The 18,854-nt window shown below is 38.8% G+C and overlaps 1 protein-coding gene across 3 annotated transcripts in view; it reads left to right on the top strand.

The window, feature by feature from the left end:
* mib2 (MIB E3 ubiquitin protein ligase 2) overlaps nucleotides 1-17,750 on the top strand; it is a 42,956-nt gene extending 25,206 nt beyond the window's left edge. For all 3 annotated transcript variants that reach the window (XM_042003040.1, XM_042003039.1, XM_042003038.1), the window contains exons 5-19: nucleotides 393-587; nucleotides 729-871; nucleotides 1,201-1,308; nucleotides 1,429-1,533; nucleotides 1,766-1,928; nucleotides 2,492-2,625; nucleotides 4,993-5,141; nucleotides 5,585-5,741; nucleotides 6,829-6,983; nucleotides 12,298-12,424; nucleotides 12,590-12,850; nucleotides 15,259-15,437; nucleotides 15,678-15,871; nucleotides 16,561-16,626; nucleotides 17,150-17,750. In XM_042003040.1, coding sequence (XP_041858974.1) covers nucleotides 393-587; nucleotides 729-871; nucleotides 1,201-1,308; nucleotides 1,429-1,533; nucleotides 1,766-1,928; nucleotides 2,492-2,625; nucleotides 4,993-5,141; nucleotides 5,585-5,741; nucleotides 6,829-6,983; nucleotides 12,298-12,424; nucleotides 12,590-12,850; nucleotides 15,259-15,437; nucleotides 15,678-15,871; nucleotides 16,561-16,626; nucleotides 17,150-17,391 — 2,378 coding nt within the window. In that variant the 3' untranslated portion in view covers nucleotides 17,392-17,750. The remainder of the gene's footprint in view (nucleotides 1-392; nucleotides 588-728; nucleotides 872-1,200; nucleotides 1,309-1,428; nucleotides 1,534-1,765; nucleotides 1,929-2,491; nucleotides 2,626-4,992; nucleotides 5,142-5,584; nucleotides 5,742-6,828; nucleotides 6,984-12,297; nucleotides 12,425-12,589; nucleotides 12,851-15,258; nucleotides 15,438-15,677; nucleotides 15,872-16,560; nucleotides 16,627-17,149) is intronic.
* The last annotated feature ends 1,104 nt before the right edge of the window (nucleotides 17,751-18,854 follow it).

Here is an 18,854-nt window from a genome sequence, read left to right as displayed (position 1 = left end):
TTTTCAGAAATCAAACAGGATATGTATTAATGATTTCTTTGGACATGTTTGTTGCTTCTCATTCTGCACTTTGTTAAACATTTTTCAAGAAGGTTTGTGTTTCACTTTGGTTTTTATAGCAGTGAATGTAGAAAATGATAATGAATGGCTGACACTTGGCAGCTCAAGTCAGAAAGGGAAATTGTGTCTCTTACATCCATGCCTGTAACTGTTTTTGAATTATGTCTTGATGTTCATCTGAATTAATCCTCGATGTATATGACATTACTTACTGTTTGGGCATGTTTTCCTTTTGCTGTTTTTTTTCTCCTTTCTTTCATAAACTCATTACAGCATTATTGTTTCTTGCATGTTTTGTGTGCGTTTATTTCTGTGTATTAATGTATGTGCAGGTGGGGAGGGTAAAGTTGGGAAAGTAGTGGATATTCGTGGCTGGGATACAGAGTCTGGACGCAGCGTGGCTAGTGTCACTTGGTCGAATGGCACCACCAATGTCTACCGAATGGGCCACAAAGGCAAAGTTGACCTCAAGTATGTGTCAGATGGCCAAGGAGGCTTCTATTACAAAGATCATCTACCTAAGCTCGGTAAGGAGGTGTTTTAGTATAACAGTTGTTATAATGATGTTGTAACTATGTAGAAATTACAAAGTTAACTTTAAATCCAAACTGTTGTTACTGTTAACTTGGAAAAAAAACTGTTGTTGATGTTGATGACTGTCCATCTAGGAGAGCATGCAGAGCTGCAACGGCAGGAAAGTGCTGATGGCCACTCCTTTCAGCAGGGTGATAAAGTCAAATGTCTCTTGGAAGTGGACATCCTGCGGCAGATGCAGGAGGGCCACGGAGGATGGAACCCAAAAATGGCAGAGGTGTGGAAACATTTCCCTCTGAGAGTTGAATAAGAGAAAGGTTTAAAGACAGTTTTACAGTATGTAACTGCTGAGTTTGAAAGGGATGTAGACTTAAGTGAGTTTGTTCTGTACACACATGCAATCTTCATGTTGTCAGAAACAATCACATCGCATACATTTACAACTTGGCCTGCAGATTATTTATATAAGTGGTTTAGATGGATGTTCCAACAGAATGAAAGGAAGCAAAGCATCCAACTTTGAAGTCACAGCTGCTAAAGGGAACATTAAGGTCACATCTATGATAAGTGGAGACCCAGGACAAAACAGCCTTTTTGTGTTTTCAGTACATTTGCCGGATCGGGACTGTTCATAGGATCACTGATCGAGGAGATGTCCGAGTCCAGTACAGCAACAACATCCGCTGGACTTTCCATCCGGGGGCACTCACCAAGGTACTAAATTACAGATGAGTTTCTGCCAGAGTGTCTTACACTGTTTACAAGTTCATTATAATTGAAGCTGAATTTAATTTCACAATTTTGTCTAAAATTGTCCACGTTTTTTTCTTCAAGGTGAACACCTTTGGTGTTGGTGACCTTGTGAGAGTATTGGACGAGATGGAAACTGTGAAGAGACTGCAGGCTGGCCATGGGGAGTGGACAGACAGCATGACTCCTGTATGCTTGTTTTTAGCTTGTTAATGAAATTAAGCCTTACCTTCTGCAAAAAAGTTGTGTGTACTCCAGAAGCAAATCATGTTTAGTGATATTTTCTCAAATGTTGATTGCCATCAATGAGGCAGAAGCTCGATTAAACACATGAAGTTTTCTCTGATTTGGTTGCTTGCCATTGTCAACTGTTACTCACTTATTCATGCCACTTCAACTTGACTTACTCCTTTTTCTGTAGGTGCTTGGCCAGGTCGGGAAGGTGTTAAAAGTGTATGCAGATGGTGATTTACGGGTGGCATTTGGAGGCCAGACTTGGACATTCAACCCAGCATGCCTTTCTGCCCAGCCTGCAGAGGTGGATGCCAACCTCATGACAGCTGAGAACCCCAACGAATCTGGAAGTAAGGCCTCTCCTGGGACCAGTGGGCTCATCTCTAACGCTGCAGCTCCAGCTTTACCTCCCGCGTGCATTTTCTCATCCTTTCCTCTCTTCATTCCAATTCTGTCCTTTACTATGCATGCTCTCTCATACAAGTTGCCACAGCTGCATTAATGACTTTTCTTTTTTCCATCAATGTGGACAGGGTGTCAGTTTCTTGAAGTACTCTTCTCTGTAGCATGTCATGATCCAGCATGCTGCTAGTGAGAGGCTTTGGCAGCTCAGCAGACATTTATCATCGTGTCAGAAGTTCTCAGCAGTTTCTTAATCATGACATACTCTGTGTTTATGTTCACTTCAAAGGATGGAAGGGTGACAACACAGTGATGTGCGTGTTTGTGTGTGTATGGTCAGATTTTATTGCATGGAGGGACATTTTGACTCATTCATGTGGTATTGTTAACTTCAGCTTCAGCCAAAGCTTTCATGGCTACCATCTGACATGAAAAGTTAATCCTTTTTCTTTTTTCTCTCTCCCCTTTCCCCAACCTTCCCCCACTCCTTCCTCTGCGTGTCCTTCTTCAGGTACTGTCATCTCAGTGTTGGAGAAGCTGCTGTCTCAGTCTACAGAACAGGACAATCCCTGCCGGCTGGTCATAGAGGCTGCACACGGCAGTGCCAACAAAGTACGAGAGCTGGTGCAGAAGTATCCTGACAAGGTTAGTGCAGCACTCCTTCTTTTTGCTGCAGTCCACAGTCCGTTCCAAAATCTTCCACCAGGGGACCGAGAATGGGGGTGGGGATTCTAGGGGCCAATTTGACCTATTGTGCCGAATGAGGCAATACTGCACAATGATATGTAACAGTTTGATGAAATCATTGTCTGCAGTTATACTAAATGAAAATATAAAACATGGCCAGCTTTTATTAGATTAATCAGTTTTTTTATGTTTGATACATGTAGTAAACAGAGATTAAAGTGCTTGAAATATACCTTGAGAAAATATGTCACTCTTAGCTTAGAATATTTACACAAGCAAAAGAGGCAGCAGCTTCTCTCTTTTATGGTTGCTGGTTATCATATTTAAAATAAAGCTCTCAAAATTAGCACCTTAAATCTGGTCCACACTCCTTACCAGTTGGTGGTGGTAATGCACCCAATTGCTATGTGCCCATCACCAAGAAAACAAGAAGACAAAGTCATTGCATCTGCGTAATGTCTAAATGTTGGGACCAGAGCGGGATGAAAGAATCTGCAAAACCTGCCGGCCCTTCAGAGAATTAAAGAAGAGAGAGGAAAACAAACAAGACGGAACAATCAATAAAAATCCTGTCATTTGCAGAGAAGAGTTTTTGTTTCACAGAAGTACCTCTGTCTCAATGTCATGCATTTGATGAGGCTGCAATTTCAGGTTAACACCTAGCTTTCGGCAGTTCATAAGCTAGGTGTTCACATTTTGGAATGTGATTAATTGTGATTAATTTACAGCTATCCTTTGATAAATGAGATTTAAAATGTTGATTATGTGAAAGCCCTAATTCAAACACATAAAAAACAAACAGCTTTACAGAAATAAGATAAACACCAGTCATGATAAGGATGGCATTAATCGGATTGAAGATGTTTTTTTTTTTATCAGTTTCATTTACATATCTGATACATACATATCTCAAAGTATCTGATACCAAACCAGCAAACTTATCATCCTTTTTTTTCCATTTCATCATTATGCAACTACTTAGTGAGTAATGATGACTTTGGGTTTATTACCTGGCTGTTTTTTAATTTAGCATTGTGACTTGAAAACAATGTGCTGAGATAAAACTAAAGATCAGTCAATCAGTTAATACTGTAGGGTGGGAGTAACTCCTCACAAACTATTGTCTAATGTAGTCAGGGTGTTGACTTTGACAGATATATTCAAAGTGGGAAGCACAAATTTTTTTTATTTTCCTTTGTTTAGTTTTTTCTACAACCCTGAGTTATGTTAGCTAGATGATAAATGGAAGAAAATGTTAAACTCCATTCCATTACTCCACTTCTTCACATGTTGGTATGGCTATATATCTGTTTCTACTGATTTAATTTTGAAGGCATGGTATCAAGGAAGGGCTTTGAAAGTGCCCCATTATAGATAGAAGGATATCAACCAGAAAGAGATCATTGTGTTGCACTGGATTTTGTCCCCTCCATTCACTGGAAAATGTGTGGGTGAAAGAGATGAAAGTTCAAGTTTAGGGACAAGCAGGTTAAATAAAGTACATAGTGTATTACATGCTTTTCTTTTCTATTGGCCATCTGTACTCATTCAGCAGTCAGCCAGCTAACAATGCAGGATTACACTGATTAAATTGAATCAAAAGTAGTTGTGTATCATTTATAATCATGTTTATTCTAAGTGGATGTTGTGGTAAAAGTAAAAATTGTACAACATTTAAAAGCTTCAAAGCAGCAGCAAGATAGCAATTAAAACGATGTACTGACATTTTTTTATATCCCTCCATCACTGACCAGGAAATGACTGAGTTTCAGAATATTTTTTTGTGCAAAGGATTTTCCAGGAGTCAGGAAGACTTGTGGTCCTCAGTGTTCCAGGAATGTTTGATATAAATTTGATAAATCTTTTCTTTTTGTTTCAACCACATGATCTTTTTCATGATCTTCTAAGTAGCAGCTATCTGTCATACCTGAATTGTAAGGAATCTCTTTTGTACACAAACCACTTTGTTATGCCAAACAACTGCCAAAACTTTTCCTAGTTTACACTGAAACTAGAATATATTATTATATTATGTTTAATATGCAATTATAAGATGTATAATAATTCTGCAAATACAAGATGAGACTGATAATTGTTTTTTCTATAAAAGGAAAGAGAAAGAGAGCACTATATTTATTTGTTGTGGTCCTCACTGCAGTTTCAATCTGCAATGACAACACTGCTCATTGGGATTATGTTTATCACGTGTATGATGAATGTGGTTGCTGTTCATGCACAGATTATTTCAGTCTGTGTTCAGCTCTGTTAGTGTCCAGACCATCTTTGCCACTGATGAATCTTCAACGATGTCTGTGTTCCTGGCAGGTGGATATCAAGAACCAGGGCAAGACTGCACTGCAGGTTGCTGCTCACCAAGGCCACATGGAGGTGGTGAAAGCCCTGCTGCAGGCCAACAGCTCAGTCGAGGTCAAGGATGATGATGGAGACACAGCACTGCATTACACTGCCTTTGGGTGAGAATGCACAAGTGTAGACATGTTTATTGTGGTTTTACAGGTGTGTATAGACACAGTACTTGAGTACAAAACTGGAGCAGCTTTTTACCTGTTGGATGAATCTCCTTACCGACTGATGTACCTAGCCTGGTTACCAAATAAGCCGGCTTTATTTACTTCTTGTGTCACATTTCTACGGACTCAAGGATTCACCAATAAATCAAAATTAAAACTTGCTTAAAATAACTTTTTCAGTTTGTTGCAGTTATTTAATTAAAATAAAGCATTTGAAAGGAATGTTTATGAAAAATTAGCAAGCCATTTTTAACTTTTGTGTAGCTACTACTTGGTTATTAGTGTTTTACAGCATATAACTGTTTAAAGTTACATACATTATAGTGCATTTACAGTATTAGGATTAAACTGCATTTGCATGTTTTTCTCTTTCTTGTGCGGTTTAGAAATCAGGCAGAAATTGCACGGCTGCTGTTGAGCAAGGGGGCAAATGTCAACCTCCTGAACAACTCCATGTGTACGGCACTCCACATCGCTGTCAACAAGGGCTTCACTGACGTTGTGCGAGTGCTGAGTGAACACTCCGCTGACGTCAATCTCCAGGTGAGAGGATGTAGTTTGCTTAATCCTGTACTTTGACTATTGACAATTTTTTTTACTTTATTTCTTAAGCTTTTTTCCTTTTTCATGAACAGAACATTTAGTTCAAACTTACAGAAACACAGAGACCCCCACCCCAAAAAACAGAATTTATTTTATTCTTGACCCTTTCTTTTAGTCCATTTCACCTCTTTACATGTTAATTGAACTGCATCAGCAGGGCTGATAACTTACTTTTATTAGACATATATTTAAATCACATGTACTCTTTTTAATTTGGGAATAAAAAAGGCTTCAGAGTCCTTAATATGTCCTTGCTACTCAAACACTAGTCAGGAGTTTTATCTCTGAATCGAATCTAACCAATCCAAGATAATTAAGGAAATATTAAGGTAGCCGGTAATTGAGCCTCTCTGGCTGTCAGTCAGTTTTTGTAAACAAAACTCACATTGCCCTGTAAAACAGTAGTTGTGGACACACACATGTACAAACACTCGCATTTCTTGTGACCCAGCTTTTCCTAATCTCTCAGTCTCGTTAAGACAATGTAGTATCTGTTTTAATGGGATTATTCAGATGGTCTAACATGCCTGCAACCAGGCCCAGAATTCACTAACTAATTCACATTATTCCACTTGAATAGTATCGCTACTCAGCTAAAAACATGCCAGCCTAGAGTTTGTTTGTGTTTTTGTGTGGCAAATGAGCATATGGTCTATTTGTGTGTCTGTTTTTGTTCTGGCTGAAAGTGAGAGTGAGGACACAAAAGCATTTTAGTGAACAAAATTATGTTAGATCATAGATAACCAGAACATCTTGCATGGAGAATATTCTCATATACTCATCGGCTAATGAGGCTAATCTTAAATCAGAGTTGTATTTCCTGTGTCCTTTTATTAGGCCACCACAACTTTTCCAGTATTTGATTTGCATTTGACTTTGTCAGAAGAAAATGGTGAAAAAAACCCCTACACAGCCCTTTTGTTTTTTTTAGCTGCAGTTTAAAAACCTGCAGAAATAGTTTAGTTTTAATCCATGCAGCTGCAACATTTATCACATTACATGTCAATTTTTCCTCTTCCTCTCTTAGGATTCATACGGCGACACGCCCCTACATGACGCCATTGCTAAAGATTTCCGCAATATCATCGAGATCCTCGTCATTGTGCCCAACATTGACTTCACCCAGCAGAACCACAGAGGCTTCAACCTTCTCCACCATGCTGCCCTCAAAGGGAACAAACTGTGAGTGGAAATGATAGAAAGATACTCAAAAGTTAGGCTTTGGCTCATGTGCCACACAGGAAGGAGCACTTAGTTTCCACAAAAGTTAATCGTAAAAATTCTTTACTCTGCTAAAAATAAATGGAGAATTTCTCAAGTTTAAGTACAGTTACACAGTTTTATTCAGTTTTTATAAAAAGTCAGCTAATCAGTTATGCTGTTGCCACCGAGGAAAAATTCAGTGTAATCTCCAAACCTGGCAATGCACAGTTTGCACCTCTGGTCTCTATGCGGAGTGTGATTTCCACTACCTTCTGTCTTGTCACTTAGTCACCATCTGTTGGTAGTTTAAATGCACATATCTGATATGAGGATTGTAAGTGATGGGAATGTGTACATGTGGGAATCTCTCCACTGGGTTCAAATAAGGATTTGAAGGTCAGTTCTCAACACTATCTGTTACAGATAGAGCACTCGTCTCCCACACAGCATCTGCTGCTGTCAGCAGGCTGGAAGTCAGTATCAGGCAAAAATGCAGCTTCTACTTTACTTTTTTTTTATTGTGTCTCCCTTTACACACACACACACAGACACACACACACACCATTCCTCTGAGTTGTTCCTATGATACATTCAGTGTAGCCTTTTTTAGTCCAAAGCATTCCAAACAAAAGCTTATCACTGTACATTTTTTCCCAGGAAAATCTTGCTTAATGCAACATTAAGGAACTTTAATATAGATTGTGTCACTGCTGGGTAATTGCTATTCTTACTGTACTTGTCTTGAAGTACAATAAATGTTCATCTTATTTACAGTTATTAAGGCTTTATCCAGAGTTGACAGAACTGTTTTGCCTGTCTACTTTTTTAGTGTGCCAGTGTCCTCCTCTGTTCATGTTGCATCACATCAGCTCCCACGCACCTTGAACAGCTAGGAAATGCAGAGAATGCACCAAGACTGAATGGTCATGCTTCTTTTTAATGCTTTTTGTATCATGACTCAGTGATCCCCCACTGTTAGCCAGCCTCTGCAGATAGAATTGCTTTATAAAGACTCTGTTCATTGTGCAACATTAGATACATTGTTCAGCCCTCTTACTGCAACTGGCAAGTTTGTTGTAATCTGTCATATTATTTTTTTCTCTTATTTTAAGCAGTAAGAATAACTCATTGGCCATGTTTACGTGATGTTTTTTTTCTGACTTAATTATTCAGAATTAAAGAAATTGGAATAAAAGTATTCTCCTTTGCGTTTACATTGAAATAGTAATTCCGAATTGACAATTACATGAAAAACATGTTAAACTGCCTCTATTAAATTCTGCTTACGATCTGGGGGCTGGGAAGGGTTCTGATTGGATAGGGGACAGACGTGAAGTATTTACTGACGTGGACTGCGGTGCTGGCTGACGGATTTCAGCCATCACCTTCTGCGGCCTCTAACCGTACTGTAGATCGGCTACAAAGAAAGCAAACTCCAGTTCCTGCTCCTTTTCTTTTTGGCTACAACAATGGAAGACCACATAGTGTGAACCATTTTCGCTTTGATTTTGATTCTAGTTTTGAAGCAGCAGCTCAGCATAGCATACTATTTCACTTTCATCAGCTGAGGAGAAGAAGAGAAATAGAGTGCCGTACAGTCATCGCGAGAGGACAAAGAAACACATTTTGCCAGCACCATAAGAAAATACCAAAGGTTAAAATTTAAAGTGACATAAGTCAGTGGTTACTGATTTAGGTGGTTTTAAAAAAGCAGTTTCAGTTGATATTTAAAACGGCTCTGCATCATGCTTTTTTCTTTCAATCTTGCATATCTGTAGTTTTCTCTTTACATGTCAAAACTAAAGAGAAAATCTGAGTTGCCAAACCTTATATCCATCCCATTAAATTAAGCCCTAAACATTTTCTTTTTGTTACATTAGAACCTGATGGGGTGATAGTGATTGCTTAAGGTTTTCAAATGGAAATTTTGTAGAATATGGATGCCAGAGTTGCCTGGTATGCAGTAGTGTATTTTCAATGTAAGTTTTTATTTTCATCCATTAATTTATGGGTCTTCAAACAAGTCTGAGCAGGGACAATGATAAGATCAATAAATTAGGAATCCTGGTAGCAGATGATTTGCTCAGTACTTTAAGTTTCCTTATCTGCGGAGGGATTTCTGCTATTTTGCTTTAGGGCTTTTACAACCTAATATAAATTTTCCTTTCCAAATATAACCAAACTATGCCATGGAAAATTGAAAATGGGGTCTCACAAAAGACAGGAAATAAGAATAAAAAAGAAAAGCATCACCATAATGTTTCTCCCTGATGCAGTACCACTTCATTCAAGATTTCAGTTGGAGACTTTTTAGTGTCTTTTATGTAACTTAATGGATAAAATAATAGAAGTTTATATTACATGCTTTTGGAGCACTGTTATTGTCATCTGTAAGGACCTTCAGTTTGAGTACATAAACTTCTTCGGGTTATGTTTTTCCATATATATATATATATATATATATATATATATATATACAGTATCTCACAGAAGCGTATGTCTGTATGTCAAAGTTTCACTTTTATAGTGTTTTCCCATAAAAAGATATACTAAAATATTTGAGTATGTACACATTTATATATATATATATTTATATCCTCAGCCCACGTATTAAAGTACTTTAACAACCAGGTATAAATGTAATCTCAGAAAAGCTGCATGCAAAAGTGCAATATGTGACGATATTACAGATGGAGTGAAAAAAAAAAACATTTGCTAAGCAGCAACTACGAGTGTGAGAGGAAAAGGAATGGGACTGGAGGCCACAGTTGACAATAATTTAACAAATGTTTGATTTGTCCTGCCAAGTGTCATATGTGTAGTTCTGAAGTTTAAGCTGCACTCCCCACCATTCATTTAGCCTGACAGCCACTGCACCACAAGAACAGAGATAGGATTTACAGTGTTCAGGATCAACTCGGTTCACCAGTTCATTATTAAATCATCAGCAGGCCTTTACTACACTGATAGTCCAGGCGCTGTGGGCTTTTTTTAAAATTGTGTGTGTGTTCAAATAGTATGTAATTAAATTGTAGCATGAAATTAAAAACTTTAGAAGGGTTGTCCACTTTAGTTCCTTAGTGGTATTTGTATTATCCTTGTTATGGTTTATGTTATTGATAGTTAACATTTTTTTTTGTCCAAATATCACAAGCTAAACCAATCTCTACTCCTGTTTGGGATATTTCCTCTTTTAGGTTAATTGAAGATCATTTTAAAACCCGCAGCTGCTGAAGTAAAGATGATCCATAAAAAGTTCCCGAAAGCAGCTGTAACCATCTGTTGCTTTTGTGACAAATAAAACAAGAATGGTTTGTTTATATGCATTTATTGTGAGGAAATGGAAAAAGACAGATAGAGGTCAAGTAAACAAGAAGTCCTGGGAAAATGAGGAGAGATGGCATGTTGACAAATGTCTGCCTGATTTATTTTTAGCTTGACATAGTAAGCCAATGGATGTACAGGATGCGTAATGTGTAAGCTGTATTTAATGGAAACGAGAGACTACTGTGTTGAATTTCCTTCTATTTTATGTCATTTCTCCTTGTAACTTCCCGTTTCTCCTCACTTTCACCACATCTCTATTCTACCTTTTACTCCCCTTCTTCTATCATGCTATTCGACAGTATCATGTAAGCTATCTAACAGAATACTTGAGTTCACAAAATACTTATGTATTACTTAGGTATCATTTTACATTAAATCAATTGGTCAAAACTATTTCTCTTAATTTTTACACTCATTTTTTTTCACCAAGCTTTGGCCAAGAAACACGTTACAAACAAACACGACGCAAACACCCAAAAAGAAAATGATGACTTCAGTCTTGAGGAAAGTCATTAATGAAGCCGGCTTCATTGCAAGATTGAGCTGTTTAAATATATAGGACCATGTGTAGGAGTTTCTGCTTGGACCCTCAAAACTTCAACCACACAAGCAAGCACACACATACAGACCTGCATTGCAGGTACCAATGACCTCTAGCAATGTCTCCCTTAACAGCCTTTAAATCACAGAGGTGATTCCAGCAATACCTGACTTTAAGGATAATAAAACAAGCTGTGTGTAAAGTCCAGACCTTTGAAATTCAGATGCATTAGTGTGCAGCAAAAGAAAGATGTAGTCTTTCACCTGAAAACAGAATTTGTTGCAATTTGTTGCTACTAGCATGTAAGAAAATCAGGATTTTGAATTCATTTGGGTAGGTTTTCATTGTAAGTTTCCAGCAGTTAGTTTGCTTTTTAAATAACAGACCTTAGCATTATCTATCAGCATGTGTGACACCAGAGTTTCCATGCAGGAAAATCAAACAGAGCCAACAGTGAATTAATGTAACCTCTACAGAAAGTTTGGTTCATGTCACACCTTCATGGTGATTTACCAGCTTCCTGGATGCTCACTAAGGCTGTCAGATTCAATTTCACATGTCATAAAGCAGACTCAGCCACAGAGCAGCAGACTAGTCTATATCAGGCTTGAGCATCTGTAACAGAAAAGGGAAAATAAAAGCCATGTTCTTTTTGCAGTGCAGTTGAACTTTGCTTCCTCTTAACCCTGCTGTTTGATATAGCACTCTGTACTCTGAGAAGGGTTCAGATTTGGGACCATAAAGGAAGTGAGCATCAGTTATGTCAGGTAGCGTGCTCTCTTGTCAGACCGTCTTGTTAACAGTTCTAAAACAACTGCATCTTTTTCCAAGCTTGTGTCAAGTGCTTAGACTCAGGATGGTGTTAGCTTCCTGTTTTGAAAAGTCGGTGCTTTGTACATGTTTTATTGCCTGGACTTGTGTTGTTGTGGACACACTGCCACTGCTTCATGTTCATTGAAATAACAGTAGCTTTGAGTTAAGAAGTGGTTATGAAATATTCCTTTTACATGCAGAATTTGAACAGTTTGTGATCTTGAAAACCTTTGGCTGCAGAAAAATTTGAAATTGAGGCTTGAAACCTGATTGATTTTTCTGATATTAGCAATGTTAGAACAGCCTGTAATATTTTAAAGTGGTTTGTTAAAAGAAACATCAGATTTAGCTTCTTTTGGTTTCCCCTTTCCCCCAGAGTCGAGCATTGCTCTGTGTTCTTGTAAAGGATTTGTAGAGTCAGAAAGCCCTGAGTCCATACTAAAGAAAGTTATGAGAAACTGAGAATTCCTTTATAATGAGGCATAATCTTTTGGTGGAAACATGAAGAAATGAAAATAGAATAGAATTATGAGTATAACATGAGCTCTTTAAGTGTAGCCATGACAGTGCTTTGTGGCTAATTGAGTGTTGCATTGTTCTTCTTGACTACAGGGCCACAGAAAAGATTCTGGCCCGAGCGCGACAGCTGGTGGATGTTAAAAAGGAAGACGGCTTCTCTGCACTTCACCTGGCTGCTCTCAACAACCACAGAGACGTTGCTGAGGTCCTCATCAAGGAGGTGAGCTGAGAATGGGAGCGAATTTGAGTTCTTCAAAGTGATTTTCATCTGCTTACACTGCTGCTACATTACATGCATTTTTTGCACAATTAAAGAAAAAAACTTACATTTTCTGTTTTGCTTTGCTTTTGGACAAAAATGTGTTTATTTACCCCACTTCCACAGGGACGTTGTGACGTCAACATCCGCAACAACCGGAACCAGACTCCGCTGCAGCTGGCTGTAACACAGGGCCACACAGACCTGGTGCAGCTGCTTGTGGACGAGGGCGCTGATGTCAACATGGAGGATGAGGATGGTGACACTGCCATGCATGTGGCCCTCCTTCGCCCGCAGCTGGCCAACGTTATACTCAGTCCATCGGGGGGAACCAGCAGCACTGAGGAGATCAGCGATGGGTGCTCGTCCACGTCGCTCTACTCCAGGGTGAGACCTAATGGGAAGCTTGAATAGTCAGAATAATTTATTTTGCCAAGTCTGTGCGCACAAACAAGGAATATGACTCTGGTGAATTTTGTTCTCATTGTATTTTCAGCACGAAAAGTAAAGAATAATTTAAAATAAAAGCAAATAAAAAAATAAAATAGAAGCAATATAGATTTAAATATGAACATAACATTAACATAGCATTTACAGGTTGAGGGAGTGCAGTTATGTGGTACAGTGTACAAACATGTGTCAGCTTAGGTTATTGTTCATCAGGGGGCGACTTGGTTTTCATTTTCTTCTGCGAGCACCAAAAGTGAGATTTTGACTGTTAGCTTTAATATTTGCCAACATGTTTGTTTTCATTTTTACAGTAATTTGGCAGCTGCTCTTCTATGTTGCTTCTGGCCCATAAACGTGCAGATTTTAACTATCCAGTGTGTTTTATATTCTTGTTGAAGCACTAATGAGATCAGTTTGGAAAGTTTCAGAATGAATCTGCAAAGCTCGCACATTAACAGATAGTTTGTGCCAAATAGTGGTTACAAATAAAGTCTCAGACCAGAGGGCTGATACTAAAATCCTGTAGTCTAAACCTGACGTAAATAAAAAACGGCAAGAAGGTAATTAAGGGCCAAAGAGACGGTTACTAAACAAAGAATGCTAAAAGGAATTCTAAGAAAAGTAAATTTAGACTGAATCCAGAAATAAATGAAAACCCAGACATGGTAAGTTAACTCTGAAGTAAAAAGATTCATTACTGTGGTCTTAAGGAGGTAAATATAGTCATGTAGTAGGGTTAAATAAAGATTTACTAAAGAGCATAAAAAGAACTAAGAACAAAATCCCCCAAAAACTTGAGGCAATGTATCTTTATCTTAGTAGTCTGGGTTATTTAGGGTATGGAGTGTGTTGGTTTTACCAGGTAAACAAGGGGATGAAGAGGGAACAGGAGCGAATCAGCCTGCATGGCTTTAAAGAGTGTTAACTGAGGAGAAAGGACTAGGGTTTATTATATAAACAGGGCAATAAAGCAGGATTAACTCAAGAGAAAATAATGAGACAGGAGTAGAGCGAAGTGCCACTATATAAGTTAAAGTAGGTGGTACATCTTTAGTGTATAGTTTTAAATTTAAACACTAAATTTTAAAACATATGTCAGAATTTCACTGCTACATGCATCTATACAAGCAGACAAGTCTTAACTTTAAGCTTTTATTTTCTTAGACGTACAGATTACCTTGGGATTGGCTTTAATCTCATACTGTGGCTTTAGAAGAAAGTATTAGCCAGATACTGAGAGTGATGGTGTAATAAAGGGAGATAGGAAGTACTAAAGTTTTGAGAGGTGAAGAGGGCCCACTTAGTGTAACAGTATAGATTTGGATAAGATGGAGCACTAGTAAATTTAGAAAAGCAGAGTAAACACACCACATCCTTTCCTCCCGGAGGAATCATGACATCAGGGATTTGGGCAGGGCATCACTAAACATTCAAGGAATCTAAACGAAGTTACGCAGTAATATCTTACTTAAAGCTGCTGCTATAAGAAGGCCCATAATGACATTTCCATGTGACTTTGTGATTCTGTAACATTAAACTGGCTTTAAGGATTATGCTGTCATTCTTGGACTGCTCAACACTGACATATTGCCTCATAAAGTCATTAGCTGGAGAATCTGCTGCATAATAGTAACTGAATTTTCAATATACCCTCTTGGCTAAATTCAGTTTTTGGTTTCTACTTACTCTCAGAGCCTTGGTGCTGAAAGTATCTGATCAATGTATTGATAAGAGCCGTTTTAAAGGATTTGTTCACCAGGTGGTACTGTTGTAAATGTACCCACCTTGTAATGAGGTTCAAAACACTTCACAGCATACCATTTAATCTCCTCGATGCCTTTCACAGAGCAATGAAGTCAAATTAACTGGTTTAATTTTCTTTATTAAGAGACTTTCACTCTTTTTGCTTTTGTAAGACTTTTTATACTTTTTATACAAGCACTTGAAATATTGTCCCATCAGACAGTGTCGATATTACTAATGAAAAACGTCCTTTCCACTCTAAAAGACCACAAACACCGCAGCCCGGTTCATCATCCTGGGCACCTGCCAGCACACACACATACACAGCCGTGAAGGTGGCTAGAGTTAAGTGCTTAGGGCTGTTTTGGCCACCGTCAGCAGATGAGTTGTTGGAGGAGTTCTTCCGTGCTGATTAGATGTGGGTTTATGTACCAGCCTTAGCTGGGTTGCACTGATTTAACTTCAGTTACTTCAGTTACTTTTGTGATGCTCAAATGCTCAAAGGGTCTACTAAAGAATCATGTTTGTACTAACTCAGACTTCTTCTGTCCTCATTCTTTTTCTGCATCTTCCCTTCCAATCGTGCTCATGTTTGTCCACAGCTGAACTCTTCGGGTCTTCTGGGGAATAACGAACTAAGCGTTGGCACAGCTTTTGCCTGTTTTCTAGCACAGGAAGGTGCTGACATCAACTATGCCAACCACAAGGGGAAGAGTCCTTTGGACCTGGTGGCAGACAGCACCATGCTGCAGCTCATCAAGGGCTTTTCTGAGAAGCATAGGTAGGTGCTTACAAACTTGCAATTTGAATTAATAAATTTGCTGGATAAAATATGTAACACTGAATATTTTCAAGGCCATATTTAAAGTGTTATGATAGATTTTTTAAAATTAATTAATTAATTAATTTGTAAGCTGAAAATAATCTGAATTAAATATGAACTGAAACCAGTTGCTAAGGAATGTGTTGGTGTGTGTGCATCACTTTAGATGTGCTGTTACAGCTGTGTGTTTTCTGTCAGGTTGCAGCGCCTGCAGGCCATCACTTGTGGGCAGGGCCTGAGCAGTGCCAGCATGCGGCGGGTCCACACGACTCCCAACACCATGACCAATCTGGTTCTTCCCACACCGCCTGGGCCCAGCGAATGCCTCATTTGCTCCGAGCTGGCTCTGCTGGTTCTCTTCTGCCCCTGCCAGCACAGTGTGGCTTGTGAAGGTAGGTGGGGGGAATGTGGAAGAGCACTTAGGAAGAGCAAATACCTTATGCCTCAGATGTTATTTACGGCTGTTGTTTAGTTGTGTTTTTTTCTGTATAAAATATGCTTATTGTTAAATCACATGGGGTTTGTACACATATACATAGTAGATTACACAGACTGGTACATGAATCACAGTACTGAGCAAAAGTTGTTGCCAAAAACAGGAAATAGTTGTCCTGTTACATCTTTTCTGTTGCTTAGGGAAAGAATCTAGTATCTTCTCAGATACTGTCCATCTGCTACAGATGGACAGTTTAAGGTTTGCCACCATCTAAATGTTTTTAAACACACTGCCCACCATGCTAAGATATGCCATGTTTTCAGTTAACAGCTTTTCAGGGATCCCCTTGAGTAAAACATTATTTTCTGTCTTTCAGACTGTGTGTCCTTTGAATTTTTTGTCAGTGCAGCTAAAGAAATAAAAGCAATTAATTGTCTTTAAAATCAGTTCTTTGCTAAGTTGAATGTTATGTGTAGACACAACTTTAGTCCATCCCTGGAGTAAGTTGCCCTTTTAATGCTTGAGTGATCATAGGTCAGTGTTAAGTTAGAACTTTGGAAACAAAATGGAAAGGAATGATGGGTTGACTGGATTTGTTTTGCATTGTTGATGAACTACTGATAGAGGTTATTCTTGTCCAAACAGAATGTGCTCATCGTATGAAGAAATGCATCAAATGCCAGGTCACAATTACCAAGAAAATCAGACAAGGTAAGAGGAACACTTTTAGCCAGGGTGCAGGGATATAATAATTTTAAGACGGAGCAATTAACATCTTCAGTGTTTATTTACATCTGAGTCAGTTACAGTAGTTCAAAACTGAATCAAAAGTTTTTTTTTTTTTTTTATGTTTTTAGCTTGTTTATAATTTACTTGTTAAGACTTGTTAAGCATTTAAAACTAGTTTTAATTACACTGTCTGCAAGAGTTGGATTTAAAGGTCACATATATGAGTTTTCAGAAACAGCTGATGTTTTAATGTCACTGATCATTAGCCTTGAGATGTTAATGAGAAGCAGCAGTGTATCAATAGCAGTGCACCAAAGAAATTCTAAGAAATTTTGGGCTGTGTGCATCTATAGTCAGTTGCATCAGCTTTACTACCTTGTTATCTTTGTTCCAGTAGCACTATGAAACAGCAGCCCAGTCTCATCTTGCAGAAAGACTGCACAGCTTGCATGAAATTCCCTCGACTTGACTAAAATTGACTCTTGCTGATGGCTTCCCTCCACAGACCAAACAGAGGTGGACTGTAGCCCTGGCACTGAGAACTCGGAGCAGCACAACCTGCTGGAGCAGCTGCAGTCTCGCTACCGCCAGATGGAGGAGCGAATCACCTGCCCCATCTGCATCGACAACCACATCAAGCTGGTCTTCCAGTGCGGACACGCCTCCTGCATTGACTGCAGCGCCGCGCTCAAGACCTGCCCGATCTGCAGGCAGACCATCCGTGAGCGGATCCAGCTTTTTGTTTGATCCTCTGTCCTCTCAGCTTTTAACGACCCAAAGAGGATGTAGGAAGGGGCTGCAGGGAGGTGAAAGTGGGGCTGGGAGAAGGGGGCAGCTGTTACCTTAGACAGCCCCATATCTGCCCGTCACCCCCGCCTGCACCCAACCCTCCCAAGCTCGAACATTCACTCAGCCCTTAGGTTGCTTTTCTGCGAGATGCTGTGTTACATTGCCGAAGACCCGCTGTTTGTTACATTTTGGTTAGTTTCCCTCTTGTGCAGCGCAGACACTTGGATTTTATTTCTAGTGTCAGAACTGATGCTTTGCTGAGCCTGAAAGGAATCAGACATGGCAAAGCTGTGAGGTGACGCTGCCACTTTGAATCCTTTGATTGGTAAAATGGGAGAAAACAGTCCTCCACCTTCTCTTGTTCTAACTTCCAGCCACCCTCAATTTCTTGTAATTTGTCTGATCTTTGCTGCTTTAATTGGATGTCTGTTACCCATCATCCTCTGGCTTTCTGGCCTCTATTGTTTACAAGGCTGCAGAGAGATCAGTTCTCGTCTTTTTCAGCCTGTGAATTATGTTTGCTCTCATTTGTATCAGTCTCTTACTAAACAGTGTTAGTCTCTGCAAAGAGAGTTGATATACATAGAAGCTCTCTATATAGTCCCCAACTGCTTGTTTATATGCAAGGGGAAAATCACCTATATATGCATGAGTATATGCATATTGTAAAGCTGAAAATGACTGTGTTTTAATGGCTGATTTGTGGTTGTCGTTTTATTTTTGTTTTTTGTTTTTTTTATTCCCTCTGGTTACATTTGTGGTTTTTCAATGTGCTTATGAGTACAGATTTTATTTATGTGTGAAAGATGGTTTTACTTAGTAACATCCTTTTTCAGTTGGTGTTTGCTTGGCAAAAATATTTCTGTTTCTGCTGATGTTCACCCCAAGCCTATGTCCTCTACTCAGGGTATCGAATCATTGAAAGCACTTGGGATATCCGTAAATGTTTTAACAGCATCACCTCTTCCCTCCAGACACACACTCACACACTATTACAGAACAGTGTATTTAATATTACTGGAGGGTTAACAAGATGAGAGAAAAGTAACAACCAGCAACAGATTTATCCATATTAATGACGAAGCGCTGTTGAAATGTCCTTTTTAGTCAAAAGATGATTTTCAGAGGAGATTCTGCAACAAAACAAACAAAAGCAGTCAAGACATGTTGTGCCTCATCGAGGCCAAATTTAAAAAGAATAAAAAAAAAAAAAAATCCTAAATACAAATTATTTCTTCTAAGTTGAGCTGCGCCCCATGTCTGATCAACTTTTCATGGAACTCGATCAGTAACTTGTTAGTAAACAGACAGACCAGCAAACAAACCAACCCAAGCACATAACTTCATTTGCAGAAGTAAAAATATCCTCAGAGCCTCCTGGTCAGCTTTAAATGCTTCATTTTGGACAAAGAGAATTTTGT

The sequence above is a fragment of the Melanotaenia boesemani genome, chromosome 13, assembly GCF_017639745.1.
Source record: "Melanotaenia boesemani isolate fMelBoe1 chromosome 13, fMelBoe1.pri, whole genome shotgun sequence".
Lineage (NCBI taxonomy): Eukaryota > Metazoa > Chordata > Actinopteri > Atheriniformes > Melanotaeniidae > Melanotaenia > Melanotaenia boesemani.
The sequence above is the reverse complement of the archived record's forward strand: the minus strand, read 5'-3'. Positions and strand labels throughout refer to the sequence as shown.